Source organism: Megalopta genalis, chromosome 2 (assembly GCF_051020955.1).
Source record: "Megalopta genalis isolate 19385.01 chromosome 2, iyMegGena1_principal, whole genome shotgun sequence".
NCBI lineage: Eukaryota > Metazoa > Arthropoda > Insecta > Hymenoptera > Halictidae > Megalopta > Megalopta genalis.
This window is the reverse complement of record NC_135014.1, coordinates 36,120,488-36,146,727: the sequence shown is the minus strand read 5'-3', so window position 1 is coordinate 36,146,727 and position 26,240 is coordinate 36,120,488. Positions and strand designations below refer to the sequence as shown.

Below are 26,240 nucleotides of genomic sequence, written 5' to 3'. Positions count from 1 at the left end.
TGCTACCTTCTGACGCGATCCCTGTTCTTAATACTTTTTTATGAACGAATGGAACCGTTGTTTTCATTTTATTATTATTTCATCATTATCGTGGATCAGTCCGCGGATTTTTTTGCGAAATAAACATTTGTCTCGTCGATTACACATAAAATAGAAGTGAGATAAAAATATATTTATCCTTTTAATTGTATTGATAGGATGACAACAATGTAACAGTATTTGTAAATTCTTGCATCTTCACTGTTCTGTGTTTCATTTATCTATTTCTATTATAAATGCATCAAATCCCTGGTCGAATTATTACTATTATTGTTATTATTACTATTATTGTTATTATTATTATTATCATTATGTTAAATTTTGCTACAAATGCATAAAATCCGCCGTCTAATTATTACCATTACTGTTAGCATTATTATGTTGAATTTTGCTATGAATGCATAAAATCTGCAGAGTCTAATTATTACTATTACTATTATGTCGAATTTTCGTAGTACCATTGAAAGAGCATTTAGCATTTTATGCTAAACGAATTATTAATTAGCAGCGCTCATGTTATGTCCCCCCCCGAGTACGAGGGGTGAAAAATGTCCCGAGCCGGAACTCGTGCCGAGACATCGAGACAGACAGGAAATTTGGCCGCCGATCTCCGGCGGCTAATATTTGCCGGTCGGTAATTAGCCGAATTAGCGGAACCTGTTTTTTTTTCATTCCGCGACCGGAGATTAACGATGGGAGGGACGCGTGACGCGTGCAACGCGGACATGATAAATCGGTGTCGAAGAAGGAGTAATAATCGGCGTCCCGGCCGCACCGGAATGGCAATTTACCCGTGCTATTAATTATCACGGCTGGACCAACAGCGTCGATAAATATTGTTTTTCCGTCGCCCGACTGTTGATCGCGCGCCATTTTGACGCGGCGCCGAACGGGGACGCTCGTGTCATCGACGCGATCTTTTTCCAAAATAAAAACGCAATGAAAAACGGAAAAACAGTTTCAAGCGAAAACAAAAACAGGAAATATTCCACGCGTTATTAACTCGGCGGGATACGCTGCTGGGTAAAATTGATCGCGGAAGTAACCGAGCGAAATTCTGGGGACTGTTCGAATTTCTGTTATGATTATAGAAAGAGATTTAATATACAGATTTTAAGATATATTCTCTCTCTCTCTCTCTTCGCGCGCGCGTGCGTGCGTGTGTGTGTGTGCGTGACCCTTTTCTATCCGATGTCGCCGATTCGGCGCCACTAAATTATTAATACCGTAAGGCAATCATGTAAAATACATATATAAATTAAAACACCAAAATCTTTTATTTACTAATTCCCATACAATTTTAAAGTACTATAACGATTTTTATTCTGTTTCAATTTTTGATATATCATAATAAAATATAAATATATGTACATATTAGCTCATATTGGTGGAATTTCTGTTATGATTATAGAAAGAGATTTAACACAGATTTTAAGATATATTCTGTGACCCTTTTCTATCCGATGTCGCCGATTCGGCGCCACTAAATTATTAATACCGTAAGGCAATCATGTAAAATACATACATAAATTAAAACACCAAAATCTTTTATTTACTAATTCCAATACAATTTTAAAGTACTATAACGATTTTTATTCCGTTTCAATTTTTGATATATCGTAATAAAATATAAATATATGTACATATTAGCTCATATTGGTGGAATTTTTGTTATGATTATAGAAAGAGATTTAATATACAGATTTTAAGATATATTCTGACCCGTTTCTCTCCGATGTCACCGATACGGCGCCACTAAATTATTAAGACCCTAAGGTAATCATGTAAAATACATACATAAATTAAAACACCAAATTCTTTTATTTACTAATTCCCATAAAATTTTAAAGCACTATAACGATTTTTATTCCGTTTCAATTCCTGATATATCGTAATAAAATACAAATATATGTACGTATTAGCACATATTGGTAGGAAAATCAGAAAAAAGGAGTGTAAAGGGTTAAGTCTTGTTTGCATTTTAAAACACTATACCTTAGCACGTTCAGCGCCGACAATTGAAATTCCCACAAAATCGAAGCAATTTAATTAATTAAACCGAGACTAGAAAGTTAATGTTTATCATAGTGAATGAAATTAGAACTCTTTCGCATCCGAAACATTCTAGTCAAATTCAGTTTGTTCAAATAGATTGCAATGAAAATGAATTTTCAAAATTGCTGAAAAATTAGTGTCACCCATATAAGCCGTTTATTTTGAAAGTGGCATAAGTCGCTATTTTTTTTTACTGAAAAGATACCGTTCAATTGTAATTAGTGTTACCATTAACTCGATTTTTTTGAAAAAGTGACTTATGCCACTTTCAAAGTAAACGTTGTGTGTTAACATAGAAATATTACAGCGAACCAAAAAATATTCTAAAACCATGGTTTTTGTTGGGGATAACGATGTTCTGCGATCGTGTGAGGGGGAGTCGCGTGGAGCGTTTGTTTTGATTCCGGGTCTTCGGAGACGTCCGCGGTCGAACGGTCGAAGGGACTGTGTTGTGACGCTGTGAGTTCGTAACCGTCGATTTTTCAGTTCCGTCCGAGCCGCAGAGCAACGTGCATTTCTTGTTTTCGTTCCACAGACTTTTACATATCGTTCATTACTTTAGCGTCACTTTCTATTGTATCACTATCTCGCAGAATACGTACACGGATAAGTACACACAGTGTGGTGCTGTAATTGTTCAGTTTCATTAACACGTTGAGTGCCACGCCAGTTTTACAAAAATTGTCCGTGGCGCCACGATGAATTTTCTTTTGTGTGATACATATAATGTTGAAATATTATCTGCAATAGATAAGTTACAGTGTATAACCATGTTTGACATGTTAATTACGACAGGGGTCACTGTTTGAATTAAATAATAAATTATATATATTTCTATATAATTATATATATTATATAATATATATATATAATAATAATAATAATAATAATAATATATATATATATATATATATATATATATATATATATAATATGATATATATAAATATATATTATATATATAATATGATATATATAATTATATATATATTCTATAATAATAAATTATACATATTTCTATCAATTTGGGCGCGCCGGTCACCGGTGGTCCCCATGACGTCACCGCCAAGTTAAGTGCCGGTCACCGGTGGCCCCCATTGGCGTCACCGCCAAGTTAAGTGCCGGTCACCGGTGACCCCGTGGCATTCAACGTGTTAAACATTTCAGTACAAGTACATTAAACTGCATTAGTTTTTAATATTTCGAATGCGGTTATATCGAACCCGGTAGCGAGAAAGCGTGTTACAATATGAGCCTCCCGCCGAGTTAACAATTACAAAATCGTCCACGAAATTTGTTTTCCACGATTTTCAATCGATTGAAATAAAATCAGAGGGAAGAGAGCGTAACTCGCACTCGAATGATCGAATTGGAATAAAAAAAGTCTTCGCCTATTTGTTTTAATCATTCTGCAAGAACGAAGGTTCAGAGTGGGACGAGCGAGATCGTATCAACGTTAAAGAGGATTCGCTTCCTACGATGATAAGTTCCTCCGTGAATTTACTGCATCCGTCCGACGACAGCTTTCCGTCGGGAGGATTCCCAATCCCGTTTCTTTGGACCGTCTAAAATTCCGAGTGTCTCGTTACGAGGTCCTCAATGCGCAGGACAAGCAGGACTTCTCGAGCACATCTTTTTCAAGCCAGTTTACCTAGACCCTATCTCCGTCCTTCTCTTTCTTTTTTTCTTTCTCGGCTCGAGAGGATGTTTTTCCGTAGTCCTCACCGGCAGTTTCCAGATTCTTTCCGACGGCAAACAAGTTTCGCGGATCCGCAGGATTTCGGCGGAGTTCCCGTTTCCAAAGATCCTCCTCCTGTCTTGCTCTTACAAATATCCGCGAACTTTTCTCCGACCCTTTTGAATCTGTGGACCAACCGGCCCCTCGTGCTTTCCAGTGTCTATGAAACTGCTTGAAGATCTCCGGAACAGCGAAAAGTTGCATTTAGCGACGGGAACGTCGGCAATTAGATTTCCTTTGGAGAAACTCCTCTCGAGATCTCGGGATGCTGAGCTCCTCTTCTCGCTTTGGACCTCCCGCGAAACGGCGAAAACGGACGTGGCGCGAGTTCGTAAAGAGGACTAGAAGCTGATAGATTGTTTCTTACTATACACGGACAAGCGACGGCTATTTTCGTTTCCTTCGAAACTAATTTTTACAATTATCTGATTCAAGGTTTCGATGCGTTTTCGCCTCGATCGTTCACGGAACACGTTGCAAATAAAGAGCTAAGTTACAGAAAAACTAGAACGTAATCATTCTTAATAATACAATCTTTTTCAATGATTAATTTCGAAAAAAGATCCTATTCTTTCGCCATCGATATTTAAGCGTGTTCAGATAATAAGGGTAGACTTATAAAATAAATATAAACTTTCTTTTTCTTCCAAGAAATTAGAACCGATGAACTTGTAATCATTGTGTTGTGGCGGACCAGACATAAAAAGACACGTCCTTCAAAAGCGGGGTGTACATATGCCTTTTTCGGGTTTTCCCGACGCAAGGCGTACACCCCGCAATAAAACAATAAAAACGTTGGGACACAGCTTCGGACCGTAGGTCCCGGATCACCCCGGTCGGAAAATCTTCGGGAAAGGCCTTCGCCCTTCCCAAGGACTTTCCCTTACCAATTTCAAAGACTTTCCCTTACCAATAAATACGAGGACCTCTCGACCGAGAGAAGTCAGTTAGCAAGTTTTCCTCCGACTCTCAACGTGTTCATATTTCTGTATCATCCGTCACTCGTTTACCTTTACCTTCTACACACTGTACCTCATCGCCTTTTGTTACAAGTTATATTAAAGTTCTCATTATGTAAAAACCAATAAAACTCTCTCGGATTATTTTATATAAACCGTCGCAGTAACCCCTGCGACAAAGTGTCTCCGATGAAAATGACACGGCAACGGGTTAACAAGTGCGACATAGGTAAAAGAAACTATTTGAATTTGAAACTTCGAGCGCGTTAGTTTAATGGGCACAGTAATTGACACACTTATTCTAGGCGAACAAGGGGAAAATAATCGTGAAGGGAAAGTTCAGCGAATTGGAGTGAAAGGACGGAGCGGCGACGGGCAGGCGAGGCCCAGGATGGTCTGGATGGGTCGTCCAGGTGGGCGAGCTGGTCTGGTCGCAGTCGAAATCGAGGATCAATATGCTGGTGCGGCTGCGGCCGCGGCTACGGCCACGGCTATTATTTCGCGGCCGAATCGCGGAGAGTGGAGAGTCGGTTAGTTCGGCGCGAATCAGGTCTTACGGTCGCTAGGGTCGCCCCTGACAACGCCCTTGCCTGCATTGCGGTGCCCCTCGGGTTTCCAGACTGCGTTATCCTGCCACCATAACGTCTGACAATGGCGCGAGGGAACGCTCGACGCCGAAGGAACGCGAATCCTTTATTCGCGTGCACCTGCCCGCTGCGTTTCCCTGCTTGCGTCGCCGCGTAATGATATCTGTTGCTTGGATACCGGCGCCACCATCTCTCTCTCTCTCTCTCTCTCTCTCTCTCTCTCTCTCTCTCTCTCTCTCTCTCTCTTCTCTCCCTTTCCATCTTTCACGGCGCTCTCTCTCTCTCCCCCTTTCCCCCGGTCTCCCTTGCTCCGCTCGACGCCTTTCGCCTTCCCTTTTTTACCCTGAACGTCGACTTTGTCGAGGGCGCAGCCTACCTCCTTTATACCGGGTGACTCGGCAGTTATGAACCCTTCGACCAAAATGAGGGCTATGAAGTAGGCATCGACGATTCTTGCGAAGAAACATGTACGAATTTCTTCGCCTTTAGATTAAAAACGTATGTAAACTGATGGTTTTCATTTGTTTCATTACTCTGAAGTATATTTCGTCGATTTTCCAACGATGGGAATTTAATTGTAAATATCTGCTTTCACGGTAACTAGTCTCTTGAGAGGTTAAATAAATGTGTCTTTAACGTAACTAAATTAAATGTTTATTGAATATCTATTAAATGTTCATTAAATGTTTTCATCGTTGCAATTTCAACAGGTTTTGTTGTTCAAGCATGAACATATTCGATGATCCTTCCCAACGAAGCACTCTTAATTTGTCGCGAATCCGCGCATTTAGAATAACGAAACAGGATTTATTGTATTCCGCGAGCGAACCGATATAATTGCGTTAGAAGCGTCATTTTTCAGTGATCGATAACGAGATTTCACAGGATTTATTTAACTTTTGTAATTATTATTATATATATTTTATATTATATATTAAAATTTAAATAAATAATAAATAATATATTTTTATATATTATATTATTTTATATTATATTTATATATTATATTATTTTATATTATATTTATATATTATATTTTATATTATATATATTATAATTATTATATATATATTATTAGCATAATTTTAAGCATTTCGATTTCTTCGCCGAATCGTTCTCTACGCGAGAACGTTGATTCATGGAGCGCCGAGCGAACGTTAGGTCAATTTCGAGTCAGAAAAATTATCCCCCCGTTCTGATCGTTCGTCGCGAGTCGATTTCCGTGTTCGATTCGCGTTGAATCGGATCGCGCGGCGTGTTTCACCCAGTTCTGATTCGATCGGGGTCAGTCTCGTCGCGGTCGGCCGGTTGTGTAACGAGTACTTCGCCGAGGGTTAATTATAACGGTCGCCGAATGAATATTAATAACGCCGTCGTAAACAATAATAAACTGGTCCCGATAATCTCTATATTACATTGTTCGGCGGGCTCTCCCCGGCATATAAATAGACCGGGACGAATGCGGGATCGAGCTCACCGGCTCCGCTATGATCAAATTTTTCCTGCTCGAACCAGTTAGTTTATACAATTGATGAAAACACTACGACGATGTTGTTTAATAATTTAATCCGCAAGTGAACCACTTTCATCAAATTTTTTCATTGTTCTTTCGATTCGCATGCTCGATGAACAGTTTTTCTCTACCATATATCCTGTACGAAATTTTCTTCCAACTTCTGCATAACATTCATCAAATTTTTAATAATTTTTAATCGTTTTTAATCTAATTTTTTATTAATTTTTAATAGTCGTTGGATCGAATATCTTTCAATTTTTACTTGTCAACAAGTTTAAATGACGCGAAATTGAAAAGTAACACTCAAGAATGGACACCCTTTGGAATAAGAACCAATTCAGCTTAATAATCTCGGTAGTTAATTGCTCCGCCGTGAAACAATGAAAAACGGTGTGAACGGATGAAACATCCGAAACAATTCCGCCAGATGTTGCCGGGAACGTTATAGGCGTTCGCTTTCCTGTTCTTCGAGGATTCGAATTCTTGATATTGATCGTTCCTGTCGGGTCGACTCGGTGATTCAGACTTTCTCGTGTTAACTATCCCTCTTTCGGGTAATCCGCGGTGAAAACTTCATCGAGGCCTCGCGAACAATCGCTCGCGCCTGCCGGTAAATCCGTCAGAAAAACTGGAACTTAATCTCCGATAATGGACTCGATAAAAATTCAAGAGTCGCTCGCAAATGTGTGTTGGTACACCATTTAATAATTAATAATAATTATTTATAATAATATATATTTATAATAATTAATTATATTTATAATAATTATATTATATATTTATATTAATTATATATTATATTTATAATAATTAATAATAATTAATAATTATTATTATAATTATTAATAATTATAATAATTTCTTCCAAATTGGACCAAATGACTTGTCTAGTCTATTAAACAATGATTAAAATGCTTTTTTTTTATTTCAAATTTTGCTATTACTTGGAACGACAAGAAGAATAAACAAGAGTCTTTTATTTTTCAAGACAATGCACTAATTGAATCCGTTCGAAAAAAAATTCGTAAAGATCGCGTCGACCGCGACCGTCAAAGCTGTAAAGACGGCTCAAGGGATGTTCGTGCTTTACGAGAACTGCTGGCCAGTCGATAAAACGACAAAGACGACTACTGCACCGATGCATCGTTGCACCGTTGCATCGCGCGATTCGACGGCGGTCGGCCGCATAGTCGCATCGTATCGTTTACGACGCAGTCGGTTCGTGTTTGCACGCAATCAGCCCGATTCCCGGGCACGCGGAGATTACAGGATTTTACCGTGTCATTACGGGGACGCGCATCGATGACTCCGCTGCTCGGCTTTCCCTTTGCCCGATTAAAACGACGCAATTATGCCAGCAGCCCGCTCTTGTTAACCGGTTGCCCGTGTCCTCTCCACCTTTGCGTGCGCCCTGCCGAAGGAGAAACGGACGGTCCGCGGTCGGACACGGGTTTCGAGCGGAACGCGGACTGGGTCAAGGTCTGTTTTCGTCGACTCGCAGGATTTTCATTGGTAAATTTTGTTCGAACGATATTTCGAATGAATTCTTCGTACAACATTTTATCCAAATCTTTCGAACAAAATATACTATTCGTATAATGTATTGGATAAAATTATATTCTCATAATTCTCTATTGGAAATATCCAATAGATTCATCGAATAAAATTTTATTCGAACGACATTTCGAATAAATCCTTCGTACAACATTTTATCCAAATCTTTCGAACAAAATATACTATTCGTATAATATATTGGATAAAATTATATTCTCATAATTCTCTATTGGAAATATCCAATAGATTCATCGAATAAAATTTTATTCGAACGACATTTCGAATAAATCCTTCGTACAACATTTTATCCAAATCTTTCGAACAAAATATACTATTCGTATAATGTATTGGATAAAATTATATTCTCATAATTCTCTATTGGAAATATCTAATAGATTCATCGAATAAAATTTTATTCGAACGATATTTCGAATAAATCCTTCGTACAACATTTTATCCAAATCTTTCGAACAAAATATACTATTCGTATAATATATTGAATAAAATTATATTCTCATAATTCTCTATTGGAAATATCCAATAGATTCATCGAATAAAATTTTATTCGAACGATATTTCGAATAAATCCATCGAACAGCATTTTTATTCCAATAATCTTTCGAATAAAATTTTATTCGAGCAATATTACGATTAAATTCTTCGACCCCAATTTTATTCGGATAAAATTTCGAACAAAACTTTATTCGAGTATTATATTTTATTCTAATAATATATTTACAATATATCATTATATATTATTGTATACTAATAATATATTTACAATATATTATTATATATTATTATATATTAAAATACTGTATACATTACATTCTGTGATCTAAAGGGCACTTTGCCCGTTTAATTAATAAATAATGGAAATAATTATAGAATATCGAATAAATTCTTCGAATAAAATTTTACCTTATAGTAAAAAACTGATAATGATTCCCATTGGTAGACTGCGAATATTTATGCAGTATAAAAGCATCGAATACGAAAAAAGCATCGAGTCTGAAAAAAGTAGGAAGAGTCGACTAAAGATCGTGGAAGATGAATTTCTTGTCCCGGTCTTAGCTCATTTAACTCGCGGGCCGACGTTTTAATGAACTTTTGAATCGGAGCGACGATCTATCTCGCGCTGCGGCCGAGAGAAATGTCAAGAATTAATTAAGTGCTGAAGAAAGTGTGGAGGATTGCGCACGGGTTACGTTGGTCAATGTGTGTGACGTTCGGAAGGCACGGAGCGCGCGGTGAAAGTTTTATACGAGGGTATAATCCTTACATAATTAACGGGGGTTACGCAAGCCTCGCACGAATCGATCCCTCGGGTCCATCTGCTGGTGATGCAACCCGTAGAATACGAACGAGACACACTCGCTTATCGAAATCCTGACGAATATTCGCGTCGCTGACAACGATAAACGCGCGTCGTCGTCTTTCGATTCGTTGCGCGTGCTCCGCGCGGAATTCGTGCAATTCATTTCGATTTGTAATTACCGGCATAAACACAATTTTAATCGAACAACATTTCGTATAAGCTTTCCGTGTACAATTTTATACGAATAACGATTTGAATAAATTCTTCGAATGGAATTTTACTCGGATAATTAATTGTTCGAATTAATTGTTCGAATAAAATTTGATTTCGATAATATTATATTTCGAATAGAATTTTATTCGGATAACATTTCGAATAAATTCTTCGAATAAAATTTTATTCTAGTAATATTTCGCGTAAATTCTTCGAATGGAATTTTACTCGGACAATAGATCGAATTAATTGTTCGAATAAAATTTGATTTCGATAATATTATATTTCGAATAGAATTTTATTCGGATAACATTTTGAATAAATTCTTCGAATAAAATTTGATTTCGATAATATTATATTTCGAATAGAATTTTATTCGGATAACATTTTGAATAAATTCTTCGAATAAAATTTGATTTCGATAATATTATATTTCGAATAGAATTTTATTCGGATAACATTTCGAATAAATTCTTCGAATAAAATTTTATTCTAAGTAATATTTCAAGTAAATTCTTCGAATAAAATTTTATTCGTATAATATCTTAATACTTTTATTCGTAATAATATGCAATAAATTTTTTCGAATAATATTTCGAATAGAAGTAAATAAATGAATCAATCAATAAATCAATCGATCATTCAATCAATAATTTCGCGATCCACGCACCGATTTATTAACGCGCCGGTCGATCAATTTCCATTTCCCTATGATTACGACCGATTTATCGTAGGCGCAACCGCGACGACTTGCCATCGGCCATAATCCCTCGCGATTATGGTATCGCGGGGCCGGCGAGATGCGATTAAGCGATTCGAGCGATCCTTAACAATCGCTGGGAGGAACGTGGAAACGGCCGCGTGCGCGCTTGAAGGAAAAAAAGAGAAAAAAGAAACGGCTGACCGAGTAATAAAACCAACGTGATTAACCTGCTTGCTGCACTATAATTCCTCGGAGTCCGTCCACGTTTCGCGTAACACGCCGTTCTTTTTCAAGAAAATCGCCGACGCCGATCAAAGACCCGCGCCACGTTATACACGCTCCCCCGAGATTTATCTTTGTTAACGAGTGTATTAAAGCGAATGCGACCCCGGCAAATTGAAAAATTATATATAAAAATTAGATTATATTTGCGCATTCGCGTCGAACAAAATAATCTTTTGTTCGGCCCCGGGTTTCCTGACAAAGGAACTCTCGTCTCCGAACGATCTTAATTGCGTCTCGTCGAAAGTTTTATCGATGTTAAAATGGAGAGAATAATTTGATTAAGCTATATCTCGCACCGAATGTTGGATAATAGGAAGCGTGACATTTTAGCGATTTCAGGCAGAATCGTTAAAGGAAACGATCCACAAAAATTCACGAAAGCGTTCGTACATCTTTCAAAACGGTGTAACTTTTTTCAAGCCGGACTAAATCACTTGAATCTTTTTAGACGACAGAAGGACTAATCTGCTAGTAAAAATTGATAAAAATGATCTGACACATTGTCGACATTCCACAAACAGACCAGAATAATTCAGTGATTTTTTTTAAGCATTCTACACGAGTTTGAGAACAGATTCTCACCTGTCTGCGACTGTTCGCGCGTTTACAAGGCGAGTTCGACTTTCAATCTCTCGGCAATTAGTCTCTGAGTAAATTTCGCGCGATTGCAATTTTTGTCGCAACTGTTGGCTCGACCTTGATCGAAGGATTCGACGACGCAGCCGCGGTTTTTCTCGGTTTAATAACCGAGTCAATTTCCAGCGGTTGATCTCGGCGGCGGCGCGCCGCTCGGCCCTGCAGCCAGCTGGCCGTTGAATCTTCGATCCATTAATCTTTTCCCGGGCCGTTCTTGTCCAAAGGAAGCCTTAACGCGCCATTAAAACTTCGACACCTAATTACCGGGCATCCGCGGGCCGTGGAACTTTGAAAAGCCGGTCCGCGCGCCGTAAATTCGCACTCGATCGGGCCCCCCCGGATCGACCGCCATCACACTTTTGCGCCGGCAACTTCCGCGTGGCCCCTTCCCCGCTTCGATCAATATAATTAGACCACCGGCCATAACGTAATTAGCTATATAGAACGAATTCGGAGATTGGAATTTTCCGCCTCGAACGGTTTGCAAACTTTCCGCATTCTCCGCGCCCTTCGGTTCGCCGTTCCATCGTTTCCGCTTTTTCCCAGAATTCTTGGACGTGTTCTTTGTGACCAGTCTCGTTGCCACAGTTCTCTTGGCTTATCGGCATTTTCTTCGTGTCCTTTGTGCCCTGGTATTTTCTCCTCGCCTCTCTTCCCCGGCTCCTGTCTTTTGTCCTACGCGCTTCGGTAGCTGTTTCAGGATTTTTTGAATTTTTTTTGGAGCGCTCTTGGAGCGTCGGGATTTTTCGAAGAGGTTCACGATGCCGGGGAGTCTTCTTTGAACACGCTCTGTTTAGTCCGATTCGAACATATACTGTAGAATGTTTGATACTTTGTCAAGTCTACTGGAATCTTGAACAATTGTTGCTATACAATAGTCGTGCGTTATTACTATAATATTGCGTCTACTATAATTTCTACTATAATTAACAAAGGGTTCATTGAAAGGGTTCATCTCGTTGATAAATAAAGTTATTATTATTATAATTTTATCACGATGTGTCTTGTTTCTATATTTTAGTAAACAATTTTTTAAATGGAGGAAGGAATGGACAAGAATAATCTTGGGCATTGACACACAATTTGCAGAAATTCTCAAAAATTTTACGACGGCTTTTCAAGCTGAAATTTTGATGAAATTTTTTCCAATTTAGGCGACGACACCTTCTAACAAATCTTATCACTTATCACTTATCACGCGGATCTTTATGTAAAATAAGACTGTCGTTAGTTAATTTCCGGAAAAAAAATTTCTTCTTTCAACAATTTTCATGCATTCATTTTTCTCATAAATCCATAAAATCTGTGGTATAACTATAAATAAATAAAAGAGACGCAAAAACAAGTTTAAATTGCAGCAACGTCTTCGTAGTTTCGTATTCCATGCATTCATTTGGCGTAATCATAAACAAATAAAAAAGATGTGGCGATAAACTGAAATTCCACTAACGTCTTCATAGTTTCGTATTCCGTGCATTCGTTGCGACCATAAATAAAGATGTAAAAATAAACTGGAATTGCAGTAACGTCTTCATAGTTTCGTATTCCGTGCATTTAATTCTCTCATAAATGCATAAAATCTACTCAAGATTAGATAAATGAGACGGAAAAATAAACGAGAAAACAGAGACCAACATGGCGGAACGTTTGCGGAAATGGAAGGGGTGTTGTTGTAGCTCGCGCCGTTGAATGGAGTCAGTGTGGCAGGATCGGACAAGGGCGCGGAGCGAGGATCTAATTATATTAAAGCGGGTCGCGGGACATCGATTAACCAGCCTTTCGCCGATTCGCGCCATTACGCCGGGCCCCGAATCACCGTCCAGTAAATCGGCGTGTCCCTGTCCGCGCTCTCGTGCCGTCGCGTTCGTCTCTCTGTCTCTCCATAGATCTTTCTCGCTCCCTCTATTTATCCGTGCCGCTAACGAGAAATTAGCATGTGCGGGGCTGCGCGTAAAGCAGGGACGAGAGTTAAAGCGATTATCGTGAATCGATGCGCACGGAATCCCTCCGGGCCGCGGCCGCGATTAACGACGGTGCGTGATGTCTTGACAACTCGGTCGCCACTCGCCTAAATCAGCTGAGCGTGTATCTGTCTGATCAATTTTCACCGGCCCGAGTCCACTTCCGGTCGAAACTCCGTTGGATTTCGGGACAAGAGAAACTGGCGGGACCTCCTCCTGTTACCGCGACAAATGTTTCGTAACTCGACTATACGAGATGTCCCAAAATTATGGTATTTCCGGGGAATGAGGGGTTCCTGAGGCCGTTTGAAGTAACTTTTTCCTCAGCGAAAATGCAATCCGCGGCTTCGTTTACGAGTTATTAGCGAAAAACGTTGACCAATCAGAGGCGAGCTCGGTTGACGCTAGGCGGCCCGGCCAACGAGCGGACGAAGCCCAGTTCCCTTCATTGGCTCCGCCGCCTCGCGCCAGCTGATCTCGTCTCTTATTGGTCAGTGTCTTTCGCTAGTAATTCGCAAACGAAGCCGCGGATTGCGTTTTCGCTAAGGAAAAAGTTACTTCAAACGACCTCAGGAACCCCTTTCCGGAAGTAATGTTCGTATAAAGTATAATTTTTGGTCACCCTGTGTATGCCACTAACATTACAAATTCAATCTAAACCGTGAAATTACATTTTTGCATTTTTAACGAAAACCGTGTTCACAGTGAAGCAAATTTTAACATGCCAGTTTTCATGTTCATTTTAGATTGAGTTCGTTGCAGGATTTTTGGTGCATTTGACCTGGTGTTTTTGTTCGCGAAACTGTTATGTTAGAATATTTTATACGATGCTCGTTTCCGTGGAATTCTTGAAGGAATAATTTACGTAATTACTGTTTGTTTTTCAGATATAAAATGCTCAAATACCTTCCTTTATTAATTTTTCGATAAATTTAAAATTGATCTTGTTCCAGGATTCTGAGTGTAGCGTTTGGTTATTCCGCCTCTGTGCGAAGCTGTTGCGTTAGAACATTTGACGCGTCGTTCGTTTAAGAAGTCGATTTCGCGTCGAATTATTCCACCATCGTTCTACCGCAATATTATAGGGACGAAGAATGTTAACGCCGTTCTACTTCGGAAGGATCCTCGAGGAAATAAATTAGTTACTATCTCCTTCGGCTTTCGGAACTGCAGCCACTTCCAGTCAACTTCTAAACACATTATAGAGACTCGTTTCGACGTGAAACTTTGATTAGTTCTTTCTCCTTTGTGCGAAATAGTTAAACTTTCCCTTTCGACGGAGCGCCCGGAGAAATAAATTAGCTGGCTAGTTAAGAATGAATTAGCCGATCGATTAATTAGTGAATTGATTTAGTCAGCTTGACAGAGTGGCAGCAGAATTTCATTAGCCCCTGGGTTCGCGAGCGAGCCTCGACGAGACAAAACGGTGGTCGCTGTGTCTTTCAGTGTTCCGCTCGTTTTGTAACGATTACTGCTATTTCGACGGCGGCTGTGCAGTTTTAGCGAGTGATTAACAATGCACGTTCTATTTCAGGTCGATCTGAAACCGCTGCGCGAGGCGACCATCGCCGTCCCGACGCCGAAGATCTCGGAGAAGCGGAAAGCAGAGGAAGCCGACGCCAGCAAGGACTTGAAGAAGGTGAGTTCCTACGAAAACGTTGTTTATATTACTTTATATTTATTACTTTTATTATTATTTACTTTATACTTATATCATATATACTTTAATTAATCGAATTCAAATAAAACAATTCGATACGTGTTAAACGATAAATATATTGGCAGAACTGTAGAGTCGCAGTGGTATAATTGTCGATCAATATTGAGAAATACGAACACAATATTTAATGATAAATTACGCAAAACATTATTAAACGACGTTACATTAAAATCAACGAACAAATTATTAAAATACACTACGATCAATAAACAACGGAAAACGACACGTTCAAGGATACAAACTGCACGTTTCGTTGGATCCATTCATTCGCGTATCGATCAATTTGGCGTTTGTATAACTCGTTTTGCAAATCGCTGATTAGAAAGTTGGAATTGAAGGGATTTTTTATTTCCTTGATTATATTGGGATTGTGTCAGTTATTTTTCTTTCTTCTAATATTCAAAGGAGATTTGATACTTGCGTCTCGGGAGAATTTCTGTCGACAATAGAAACTTTGAAATTGACCTTCGAGTTTTTCAAAAATGTCATTGAAATTGCGAAAGTTGTGTTTAACCCGAGAAAGATAACCTACGTCGCAGAGGCGCCTGCGAAGACTGTTGATTTTTGTTAATTTTTCATAGAGGTCTAGTGATTTAAGTTTAAAATTACTTAAAATATAAAACAATATAATATAAATGCATTTTATTTTTACAATAATGCCAAACCTTTAAAATGACTAGATTAACTTAAATAAATATCCATTGTTAGTATAAAATTGACGCCTTAGAAAAGCATGCGCCTCTGAAGCGTATGGTTATCTTTTACGTACGTTGTCATATGGTTATCTTTCTAGGGTTAACAGCGAGAACTCAAGTCCGGCAACAGGCCACAGTAACCGGCTCCTCTCCCCTATTCGACCGCGTATTAAATGTTCGCGTACCCTCGAGCGGGGCTAGCAAGTAATTAGGTGAACAAATAAGCATCGTGGTGGGGGACAGGTAGAAATCAATCGAGGATCGAGCTTAGTTAGTATTCGGTTGACGGTGACCTGGAGCACGTCGGGAAAAGTTTCCGCTGCTTTCTCGCGGTTTTGTTCGCTCCTGCGCCGGGAAAAGTCCGTCTGTGCGTCCGACTGTGTCCGTGTGTAAGCGAGTGCGTGTGTCTCGGTGAATAGCGACAGCGTGGAAGTTCCTGAAAGTAGCATAACACACAGGTAAAATATTCGTTCGATAACAGTGCCGTTTCTTCGGGAAAAATTCGCTAAAGGTATTTTCACTTCCATCTCGGCAATCCAATTTGTCTCTTCCGCTGTTCAATAATTCTTCGATCTATTTTCTTCGCGAATATCCCGTCGAGCGTTGTTCGTTTATTTTCGGTATTAACATTTGTTCATCGCGGAAACTGCAAATCGAGTCGATGAAAAATAACTAATTACATACGAATCGAACTCGTTAACGGATTCGAAAAAAAAATTGACGCACCGGCAACTTCAACGAAATTTTCGTTCACTTCATTTCATACTTATTTTCCTACGTTTCTCTTGGATAAATTGTAAAGCAGCGTCGTGAAGATATCAAGAATATTTGTCAGCGTGCTCCGCGATGCAGAACAATCGAAATCGATATCTACATTTATTTTCGATTTCTCCGGACGGATTTTCAGGAATTCCTGCGCGAGAATGTAAAACTGTGCAGAGATACAGTTTATGCGTCTTTAATAATACTCGACTGATATACTAGCACCGAGATGCCCACGGTGGATACAATATTGTTTAGGAATATCGCATAAGTCTCGCGGGACGTAGCCGAGCGTGCGAGGCAGAAAAAGAATAGAAGAAGAATCGTGAGATTCTCGATGAGGCTCTCGAAAATCTATTTTGAAAGCATGGAAGGCAGCCGATGCCAGCTCCTTAGCCGTCGAAATCGGTGGTGCAGAGTCCGAAACGGAGCGCGTATTTCATCCACTTGTCGCGTATCTCGGTCGTTCTCGTCGATATTCGACGTCGGAGAGCGTGCCGGCGCCGTCACGGTGCCACGCTCTCATTAATCCCGACCGGCCAGTCGTCATTAACGAAATAAACGGCAGCCCCGCACCTTCGGCAAAATCCGACGGACCCCGTTTCACCCGCGCGTCACCGTTAACCACGATTTTTTCGATCTTCTCGTGCGTTGCTCTGTTCGCCGGATTCCTCTTGTTTCCAATTCTGTCGTAAATCGTTCTCGTTTGATCCTGGGATTCGCTCGGTATGCTCGAAAAGAGGGACTTTTGTTATTTTCAAAGGAACTCTATCAATCATTAACACGTTCCGTGCCACGTGTACCATCGATGGTACACGCTTGCATGTTTACTTAGTGAACTGAACAAATTGTTTACAAGAAATTTAGAACCGAAGAATCAATTTCCACCGCAAGAATGGGCGTTGATAAGTTTTTGTTACGTTGTTGTGTGTACGAGAATTAATAATTGCACGTAATACATCAAGTTTTAGTAAAATATCAAAGTGTGAAGATTCGAGTAAAAAAAGCTCGGCACGGAACGTGTTAATCAAAAGAACTCTGGATATTGTATCGCGATATTCAACTGGTCTCAATTTAATAATTTATTTGTCGAAATCACTTCAGAAAAAAGTTGAGTTTTATGTTGATCGACGTATGATACAATTATTTAATCATTTAACCCTTCGCACTCGGAAGGTTTTTTTGGATATACCTGCCAGCAAATGATACAGCTCGGAGAGAATTTGTTGAGAATGAAAAGAAAGAAAGGAATGAAAATTGTAACTCTTACCCACTTTAACAAAAATAAATTAACCAACTACAAAGTCGAATTGAAGTAAAAATCATTACACTGCTTTGAAATTGTATAGGAATTCATGAATAAAAGATTTTGTTTTTTATTTATATATTTTACATGATAAAAACATAATACTCAAAAAGACGAACATGTTTGTTCACACGAGGGAGCAATTTTTCGGACAATAATTTCTGTCCGAATCTCAAAGTGCTATCTATTCAACGAATTTTCGTGTTCCGAGAGTAGCGAATATTTTTTAATTCTGACAACAAAAATTGTTAGGAATCGTGTCGAATTTTGTATTTTGCTAGATAGCCCACGTTTCTGAAAGGAACTGTATAAGCACGAAGTTTAACGCGAAGAAAATGATGTGTGCTCTCTTTTTTCACGCGCTAAGAAAAATACGCTAAAATACAGGGAGCGCTATTCAATTTACGATGAACGTGGTGGATGGGTAAAGAGAGAGGTTTTAGGGGATGAAAGGACGCTAGACATCGAAAACCCTCGTCCGCCTGTGGAGAAACTCTCTGTGCACAGTTTATTGCCGCCTGTTGCTGAACGTCGCCGAGCGTCGCCGCGAGAAAAATACTTTCTCCGTGAAGGAGGACTAAGATCGGATAATCTCTAGAACAAAAACTAGCTTGCAGAGAAAACGGGAGCAGCGGTACAATGGAGACACGCCGATACAATTGTTTCGCCAGCTTGAAATCTCCGTAATTTAGGGGGGTAACTATCACGAATGGGACACTTTTATTTAGAACAAGATAACAAAGAAACTAAACGACCTATCCAATTTTAGTTTGAAGTATTTGAAAGATCAGTTCTTTTGCTATAAAAGTGTTTAGTATCAGTGAGTTTCATCTACGTTTACTTGTTTTATTTTTAATTTTTTTTGGAGGGTGCATTTTGTCCCATTCATCAATTGGTGATCTTTTTTATTGTGTTTGTTTTGTGGATTCTTCAACAAAGTTTGTTTTTTATTTTCCTGTTAACTAAATTATCTTCAAAAACCTCGCTAATACGTTTGAAATTTTCTTTATTGTTTATTGCACTAGTTCTCTCAGCCCCATTCATAAATTTGACAACAACGTTAAAATTTGAACTTGTTCAATTACTACGATAAAAAATGACAATTCGTAGCTATATGACAACATTCTCGAAGGAATATCTGATGGAATGCAACAAATGAAAACTCAGTCAAAAGTCGCGGCGCTTAATGCAATATTGCAAGAAAAAATGAAAAATATTATTTTTAAGCATGAAAAAATTGAATTGTCTGCCATGATTACGTATTAATTGGCAGAGGCTTTAAATTACAATTCTGTTATAAAAAAATTTATAATTTTGAAATAATGACGATGTCTAGACCGCGGGTTTTATGCATTTATGGCAAAAATTGTTAGATCAAGTACAAAGCATTGAGAACGTTTGAAGAATAAAAAAATAATATTGCATTATTTTCAACTGAACGAAACAATTAAAGAAAGAATGAAAGAAATGTCTGGGCGGTATCTGTACCTCGCAATTAATGCAGACAATTAATTACCGGTAGTCGACGGATCGAGTCTGCTTCCGCTGCGATTGAATTTTACGGCGATAGTTCGTACACGGGATTTTGATCAGACGAATTTGTTTCGAATTCCCGCGCGTGTTCTCGCGTAGATTAATGGCGGATTAACAGAGCGCCGTAACAGTCCGGGGTTAAGACTTTAAGCGCCGACTTGAGCAATTAATTTCGAGTGGTCCCGTGAAGTAGCAGCGATTGGAGCGACGCGGCGGCTGCGAACTTGCTCTGACAGTTTGAAAAAAAAAAGAAACAAACAACGGACGATAAATTCTTCATTCAGTTTGCTTCCCCTCCGGTACAACAACTCGGATGCTAGCGAAACGTCGCGATCAAAAGAAACCGCGAGTTCTTTTGTTTCCTAATCGGCCGCCATCGCCTTCTGCTGGTAACGACGCCCTTCCGGTTCCTTAATTGCGAACAGAGGCTGCACTTACACCCCCGCGCGAACGCGACAGCGTTGTTTCAACGAAACTAGCTTTGCAAACAATATCAAAGATTCGTTATTTCGTTACTGCGGGGCAACGACAAAATGGCCGACTCGCATTTCCGCGGAAATTCAATTCCGTGCGAACTTGCCAACCACCCCTGTTTCGTTTTTATCAGATTCGCGATCAATTATCGCGACTATACAAATATTTGACCGAACGTTGCGATTGGACCCGTTTAATATAAACAATATTCGCGAATTTTCGGAGTTTATGCGTTGCTCTCTCTCTCTCTCTTCGTTTCTCGCGATTAAATAAATAAATATGGAAATTGATAAATTTTTCAAGCGTCGCCGGTGTTTCAACACGGGATCCTTTTGAAAGCGTCGATCGTCGCCTGTTCATAACGATTTCCGAATAAACTCGTGTCGAAACGAATATTCGATAAATAAATTCATCCGGTTTGTGGCCGAAAGGAATTTATTGTGGAAAAGGTCGCGAGACGAGTGCCCGCCTGTCAGTTGCTATTAACTGTCCCCCCTCTTTCGTTAATGTAAATTTAATTACCGTTTAAACGTCATTAGCGCGATCGCGAAGCTAACGTTCTGCTAAATTGGATGAGCGACGTTGATTTACGGTCGCGCGAATACGTTAAATCGAATTTGCCGCGGGTCAAGTAGTCGTCATCCTCGCTAGCCGAGTGCCCGCGACACAGGGGCCAATGATTTCCGCTCCTGGATCGCCAATTGTTCCATTAAAATCGCATAGATCGCTCTTCTTCGAATGGGCCTACTTTCGATGCAAGATCTATATATATATATATATATATATATATATATATATATATATATATATATATATATATATATATATAAGATTTATATTCACCGTCTTGCTCTGATTTATAAAAATTATTTTAAAACAAGCGGATGAGTGACATTCTCACCCTGCGATGAATTTTCCTCAATTACACCCTTTATTCGCACTTTATAATTAATTTTTCTACATCGAAAGTTTAAAACCTCAACCCCAAATTTTCATAATTTATTTTGCAATAGACAGCGTTCCCACGCAAAAATTTGTTTGCCTTATTCATTCCTTTATTCGCACTTTATATTCGCACCCCTATTTTTCTACATCGAAAACTAGAGATTAAAATTTCTTTCGAAATATTAAAATACTTAAAGTACTTATGATACTTAAAACTAAAAGGAAGGGTTGCTCCCTCGCCGGTTCTCGGCGGGGGTGGGTTCGCTGTTCCCAGCCCTGCCAACTGGCTTATGTTACCATTCGCGCGAAATTTCGCGGCACGCTCGCCCGTTTCTGGACTTTCGGCTGTATCGACCGGCCCTGGACGCCCCTTTCGCCCTTCGACAACCCCCTCCCCCTTCGGCAACCCCTCGACACACGGTATCCCGCTTCCAGGAGTCAATGTCTCCTTTCTGCCATCGGCTGCGGTCCTCTTCTCGCTGCTCGGCCCCGTTTAGGCTCTCTGCTCGGGCTGATGAGATTTTTCTTCTGTTCGTCGACGAATGGATACGCCGGCTCGTTTTTTCGGCGCTAAGGTTCCTCGGAAACGGCGGAGGGATGTTCGACTTCCGGCGTTCTCGAGGATCGAAGAGACGATCATCCCTTTGGATTCCGGGCTCTCGATTGCCGGGGTCCGAGCCACGTCCAATTTAGGCGATTTTTCGAAGCTCGATAGGGGATTCGTGGTTCTGCGGGGGTGGTTTCGAAAATGGGATGGATAGAGCTGAATAAATTTGATCCGGCTGTGACGATTTTACCTGGAAGTTGATGGGATGTAACCCTCGAGTGGTATATCGGTGTCCAACGTCGTATTTCTATTTTATTTTGTAGGGGAAGTTTAATGTTTTCATGGTTTTATTGCTTTATTCGCTAGCTAAGAATAAAATACCAGTGCAGCATTTATCTGTAACTAGAGATCACCATATTCTTTTGCACTTCTCACTTGGACTCTAACACGATCACTCGGTATACCAGTAATTTCTGTGAAAATCATTGTACAGATTTGACATTTAATTTTTACACAAATATATTACATATTTCTAATTTGATTCGAAATATCGTTGAACTTAACTTTTGAAATTATGTTCTGTTTAAATGAAATACTTTGGTTTTATGCGATTATTGAGGTCGATGATGTGGCAGTCAAAATTTTAAAGGTTGGCCCCTTGCACTACTACTTCTTTCACAGTTACGTCGGATCACCCTTCTTTGTGCTGAATGATTTTTCTGCTAGAACGAAACAATTCTGATTTTATTATTATATCTTTATTAACAGAAGAATCAATTTTCGAATCGATTTTTAAGAAACGAATGACATTCGTATTTAATAGTCGATGTATGAAGTCTTCATGTTACCAAAGGATTAATATCGTTTTAGATCGTGTAACTTCGAATATTGTTGTTTAATCAAATAAATCCTGCCAGTAAGAAAAAGAGTAATAAAAATATTGTAATTCATGTCATCTTTCAGTTCATGTCTTCGCAATAAAATTCTGGTTTCTTCACAATTGCGTACCTTTATGCAGACTTTCATTTTCAGTCGTCTTCCAAAGCTTAGTAATTAAAGAAAAATTGCCTTTGTCGACTAAACAATTACTCGGCGCGGAAATCAAATAAAAAATGTTATGAAACCTTGTTCATTTATTCGTTTTCTTGCAGTCTACTTATTATTTTCGAAATAAATTCTTGGAAATAAATTCAGGCTGCCAGGTAAATGAATTAATCGATGTAGCGTGAATCGAACGATGCGCCGTAGCCGAGTGTATTCTTCGCGCGCCGCCAGAATTATTTTTAATGCACCCTTCTTCCTTTTGTGAGAAGGGATTCGCGCGTTTCAAAGGTTTCCTCGCGGCACCCGAAGCCTTTGCTCCGGCGTCCTGGCATTTAGGCTCGTGTCCTCGAGGGTCCATTCTTCGAAACTTCCTTTCAACCATGAAAGGACAAAGTTCCCGAGCGTAACAAGCTCGGATACCAACCCGGTGTTAATATAATAGCCGCTGGTGCCGATATTTTTCTTGCGCGGTCTGATCTATACGTGCCTATTCCACTGAAACTGTCTCCAGCATTTTCTTTAACACTTAGCCGACCGATCGGGTAGATCTACCATTTTGACCTGAGGAACGCTTCTTTCTCTGTAGAACTTCTTATTTCTATAGAGTACAACATAATTATAATAACATGCACTAATTTTTGAAGTCTTTTATTGCCCATTATTACGGTTCTTTATGTTCGAGATTTCCGAAGGTGCCTCTACCAGCCATAAAATTATTTTATTAGAACACTTAGCCGATCGATCGGGTAGATCTACCACTTTGACCTGAGGAACGCTTCTTTCTCTGTAGAACTTCTTATTTCTATAGAGTACAACATAATTATAATAACATGCACTAATTTTTGAAGTCTTTTATTGCCCATTATTACGGTTCTTTATGTTCGGGATTTCCGAAGGTGCCTCTACCAGCCATAAAATTATTTTATTAGAACACTTAGCCGATCGATCGGGTAGATCTACCACTTTGACCTGAGGAACGCTTCTTTCTCTGTAGAACTTCTTATTGCTATAGAGTACAACATAATTATAATAACATGCACTAATTTTTGAAGTCTTTTATTGCCCATTTTTACGGTTCTTTATGTTCGGGATTTCCGAAGGTGCCTCTACCAGTCATAAAATTATTTTATTAGAACACTTAGCCGATCGATCGGGTAGATCTACCACTTTGACCTGAGGAACGCTTCTTTCTCTGTAGAACTTCTTATTTCTATAGAGTACAACATAATTATAATAACATGCACTAATTTTTGAAGTCTTTTATTGCTCATTATTACGGTTCTTTATGTTCGGGATTTCCGAAGGTGCCTCTACCAGCCATAAAATTATTTTATTAGAACACTTAGCCGATCGATCGGGTAGATCTACCACTTTGACCTGAGGAACGCTTCTTTCTCTGTAGAGCTTCTTATTTCTATAGAGTATAATAAAATGCATATAATAAAATGCACACCAACACCACACCCATTAGAAATCGAAATGCTACCTACACCCCACTCTCACGACTTTTTCGAATATATAAGACTCCGCTCAACTTGCAAATATGAGTGTAGAAGCTAAGCTCCTTGCTGTGACTCTCAACAAGTGGTGTGAAACGAAGTATATAGAAAAAATATCCCTAAAAATGTCCAGAAACATGAGTGACAATTCAAGTAATGAGTTGTTTATGGACACACTATCAAACTGTTCTGAAGACATTGATCTACTGATAAGTGATTGCGAAGTTGACGACAATAATAGCACCATCGTTCCCATATATCAGACTAATCGACGAATTACGTTATTACGAATTACGAGTTACGTTATTTTTCCGTCATCTTTACTGTCCTTAATTTTCTGACTCTATTAACTATACTTTTTGAATAACCATTAAAAAATAATTATTATAAACTTTTACATTCGAATTTTGTATAAGCAATATGTGAAATCGTTGAACGAAATTGTTACCGTAAGATATAATTGATCGCATAAATAATTTTCGGACGTTTTTGATTTCAAATAGCGTATTTCAGTCCGTGCTACCTCAGAAAAATGCGCGGTGGACAGCGCAGTTTGGCTAAGTGTTAATTGCGCGACAGCGACGAAGCGTCGTCGAGGAAAACGTCTTTCTCAGGATTTCGAGTGAAATCGTTTCACTCGAGATTTAATTATTCATTTCGAAATTTAATTGTTTATGCCCTGCTTCCGCGAACAGTTTTATTTCTGCTTCGGACTCGTTTGAATATCATCATTTCGTGGAAAGTCTGGACAGTTTAGAACGTGTAAATTATTATTGAAGGTAGCGCTAAATCTTTGTACAAAATTTAACAGTCGACTCGTAGTTCCGAGTACTTCGGCTATTTTTGAATTTATTATTAGCACTCGTTCTGCGGTTGCCGGGTCATTTAGACCCAGTCTATTTAAATCGTCACCTAATTACTCAATTTCCGACAATCGAATTAAATAAACTGCTGTTACGCTGGGAACGATGGCAAGAGTACAAATAGGTTTTCAAGAAATATCTTTAGATCTATGTTCTGAATAATTGATGGATAAAGCTTAGAACGGTTATAAACGTCATCAATTTTATAGCTGTGAAAGTGGTCGGAGTGTTTAAGAATGTCGCTGCAATTATTTTTTCGCTCCGACCGATCAAGATGCTTTGATTCCTGACTGAACACGAGCATTAACGCAAATCAGACGCGATCGATCGGAATGTTTTCGCGGCAGCAGTTTTATCGAAATTTTCGGAGACCTCGAGCGTGTCATTAGCCACGCAACACGATTTTCCGTCGGGCTAACGAGGGATATTAATTATTTCTGGTCCGGTCTAATCGAGATATGCCCATTTCAGTGGAAATACCTTCGGCCGACGTCGTTTCCGTTGCTCCATGGAGCGAGATCGATCGATTTGACAGGAATTGTTTGCACGTCGCGAATTCGTGTTACGCGTCCGGTTTAATCGGATTTCCATGGCACGGTGTTTCGGCTGATTATTGTCTTAATTAAAACGCGCGACGCGAACGAGGCACCGTTACCGGAATATTAGGATCCATTAATGTAATGTGCAGGTCGGTTCTGCCGAGAGGACAGAGAGAAAGAGAGAGAGAGAGAGAGAGAGAGAGAGAGAGAGAGAGAGTCGGCGAAAACCGAGCATCCGGCTGTCGTTTCGCACCTTTAATTACCGCGATGATTAACAGGTATTAATACGACGCCCATGATTTCGTCCTTCCTCCTAATGGCTGCTCGATGATCGACGAATTCCGTGGAAATCGATAACCGGTTTCTCGGAACAGTTGCGCTCCATCAGCAGCTAATTGATTCGTTAATATGGAACCGATATGATCGTCCACCGAAATTTTCGTCCGCGAAACTCTGCGATTTCTTTCATCCAGCGTATTCCATCCTCGTTCACTTCAATTTCTGGCCGAGTCGCATTTTTAAAAAAATGAATTATAATTAAGCAGTTTTTAGGCTGAATAAATTAGTCAAAGTACCCAGATTCGCGGGACGCGATTCCAACGAAGTATGCAAATCTGTAATGAAAAAACGGTAAAAATTTGCTTCACGGAGTTCCAAGGAACGACTGGAGGCGGCCGCGTGCTGAAATTAGAGTCGCAGGAACGTTAATTAATTGTGTTTGTCACACGAACTGCCGCGAATTAAGAGGA

At 39.4% G+C, this 26,240-nt stretch overlaps 1 protein-coding gene across 3 annotated transcripts in view; it reads left to right on the top strand.

The window, feature by feature from the left end:
* LOC117225367 (pseudouridylate synthase RPUSD2) overlaps positions 1-26,240 on the top strand; it is a 284,921-nt gene that overhangs the window by 171,775 nt on the left and 86,906 nt on the right. For all 3 annotated transcript variants that reach the window (XM_033478888.2, XM_033478890.2, XM_033478889.2), the window contains one exon: positions 15,099-15,203. In XM_033478888.2, coding sequence (XP_033334779.2) covers positions 15,099-15,203 — 105 coding nt within the window. The remainder of the gene's footprint in view (positions 1-15,098; positions 15,204-26,240) is intronic.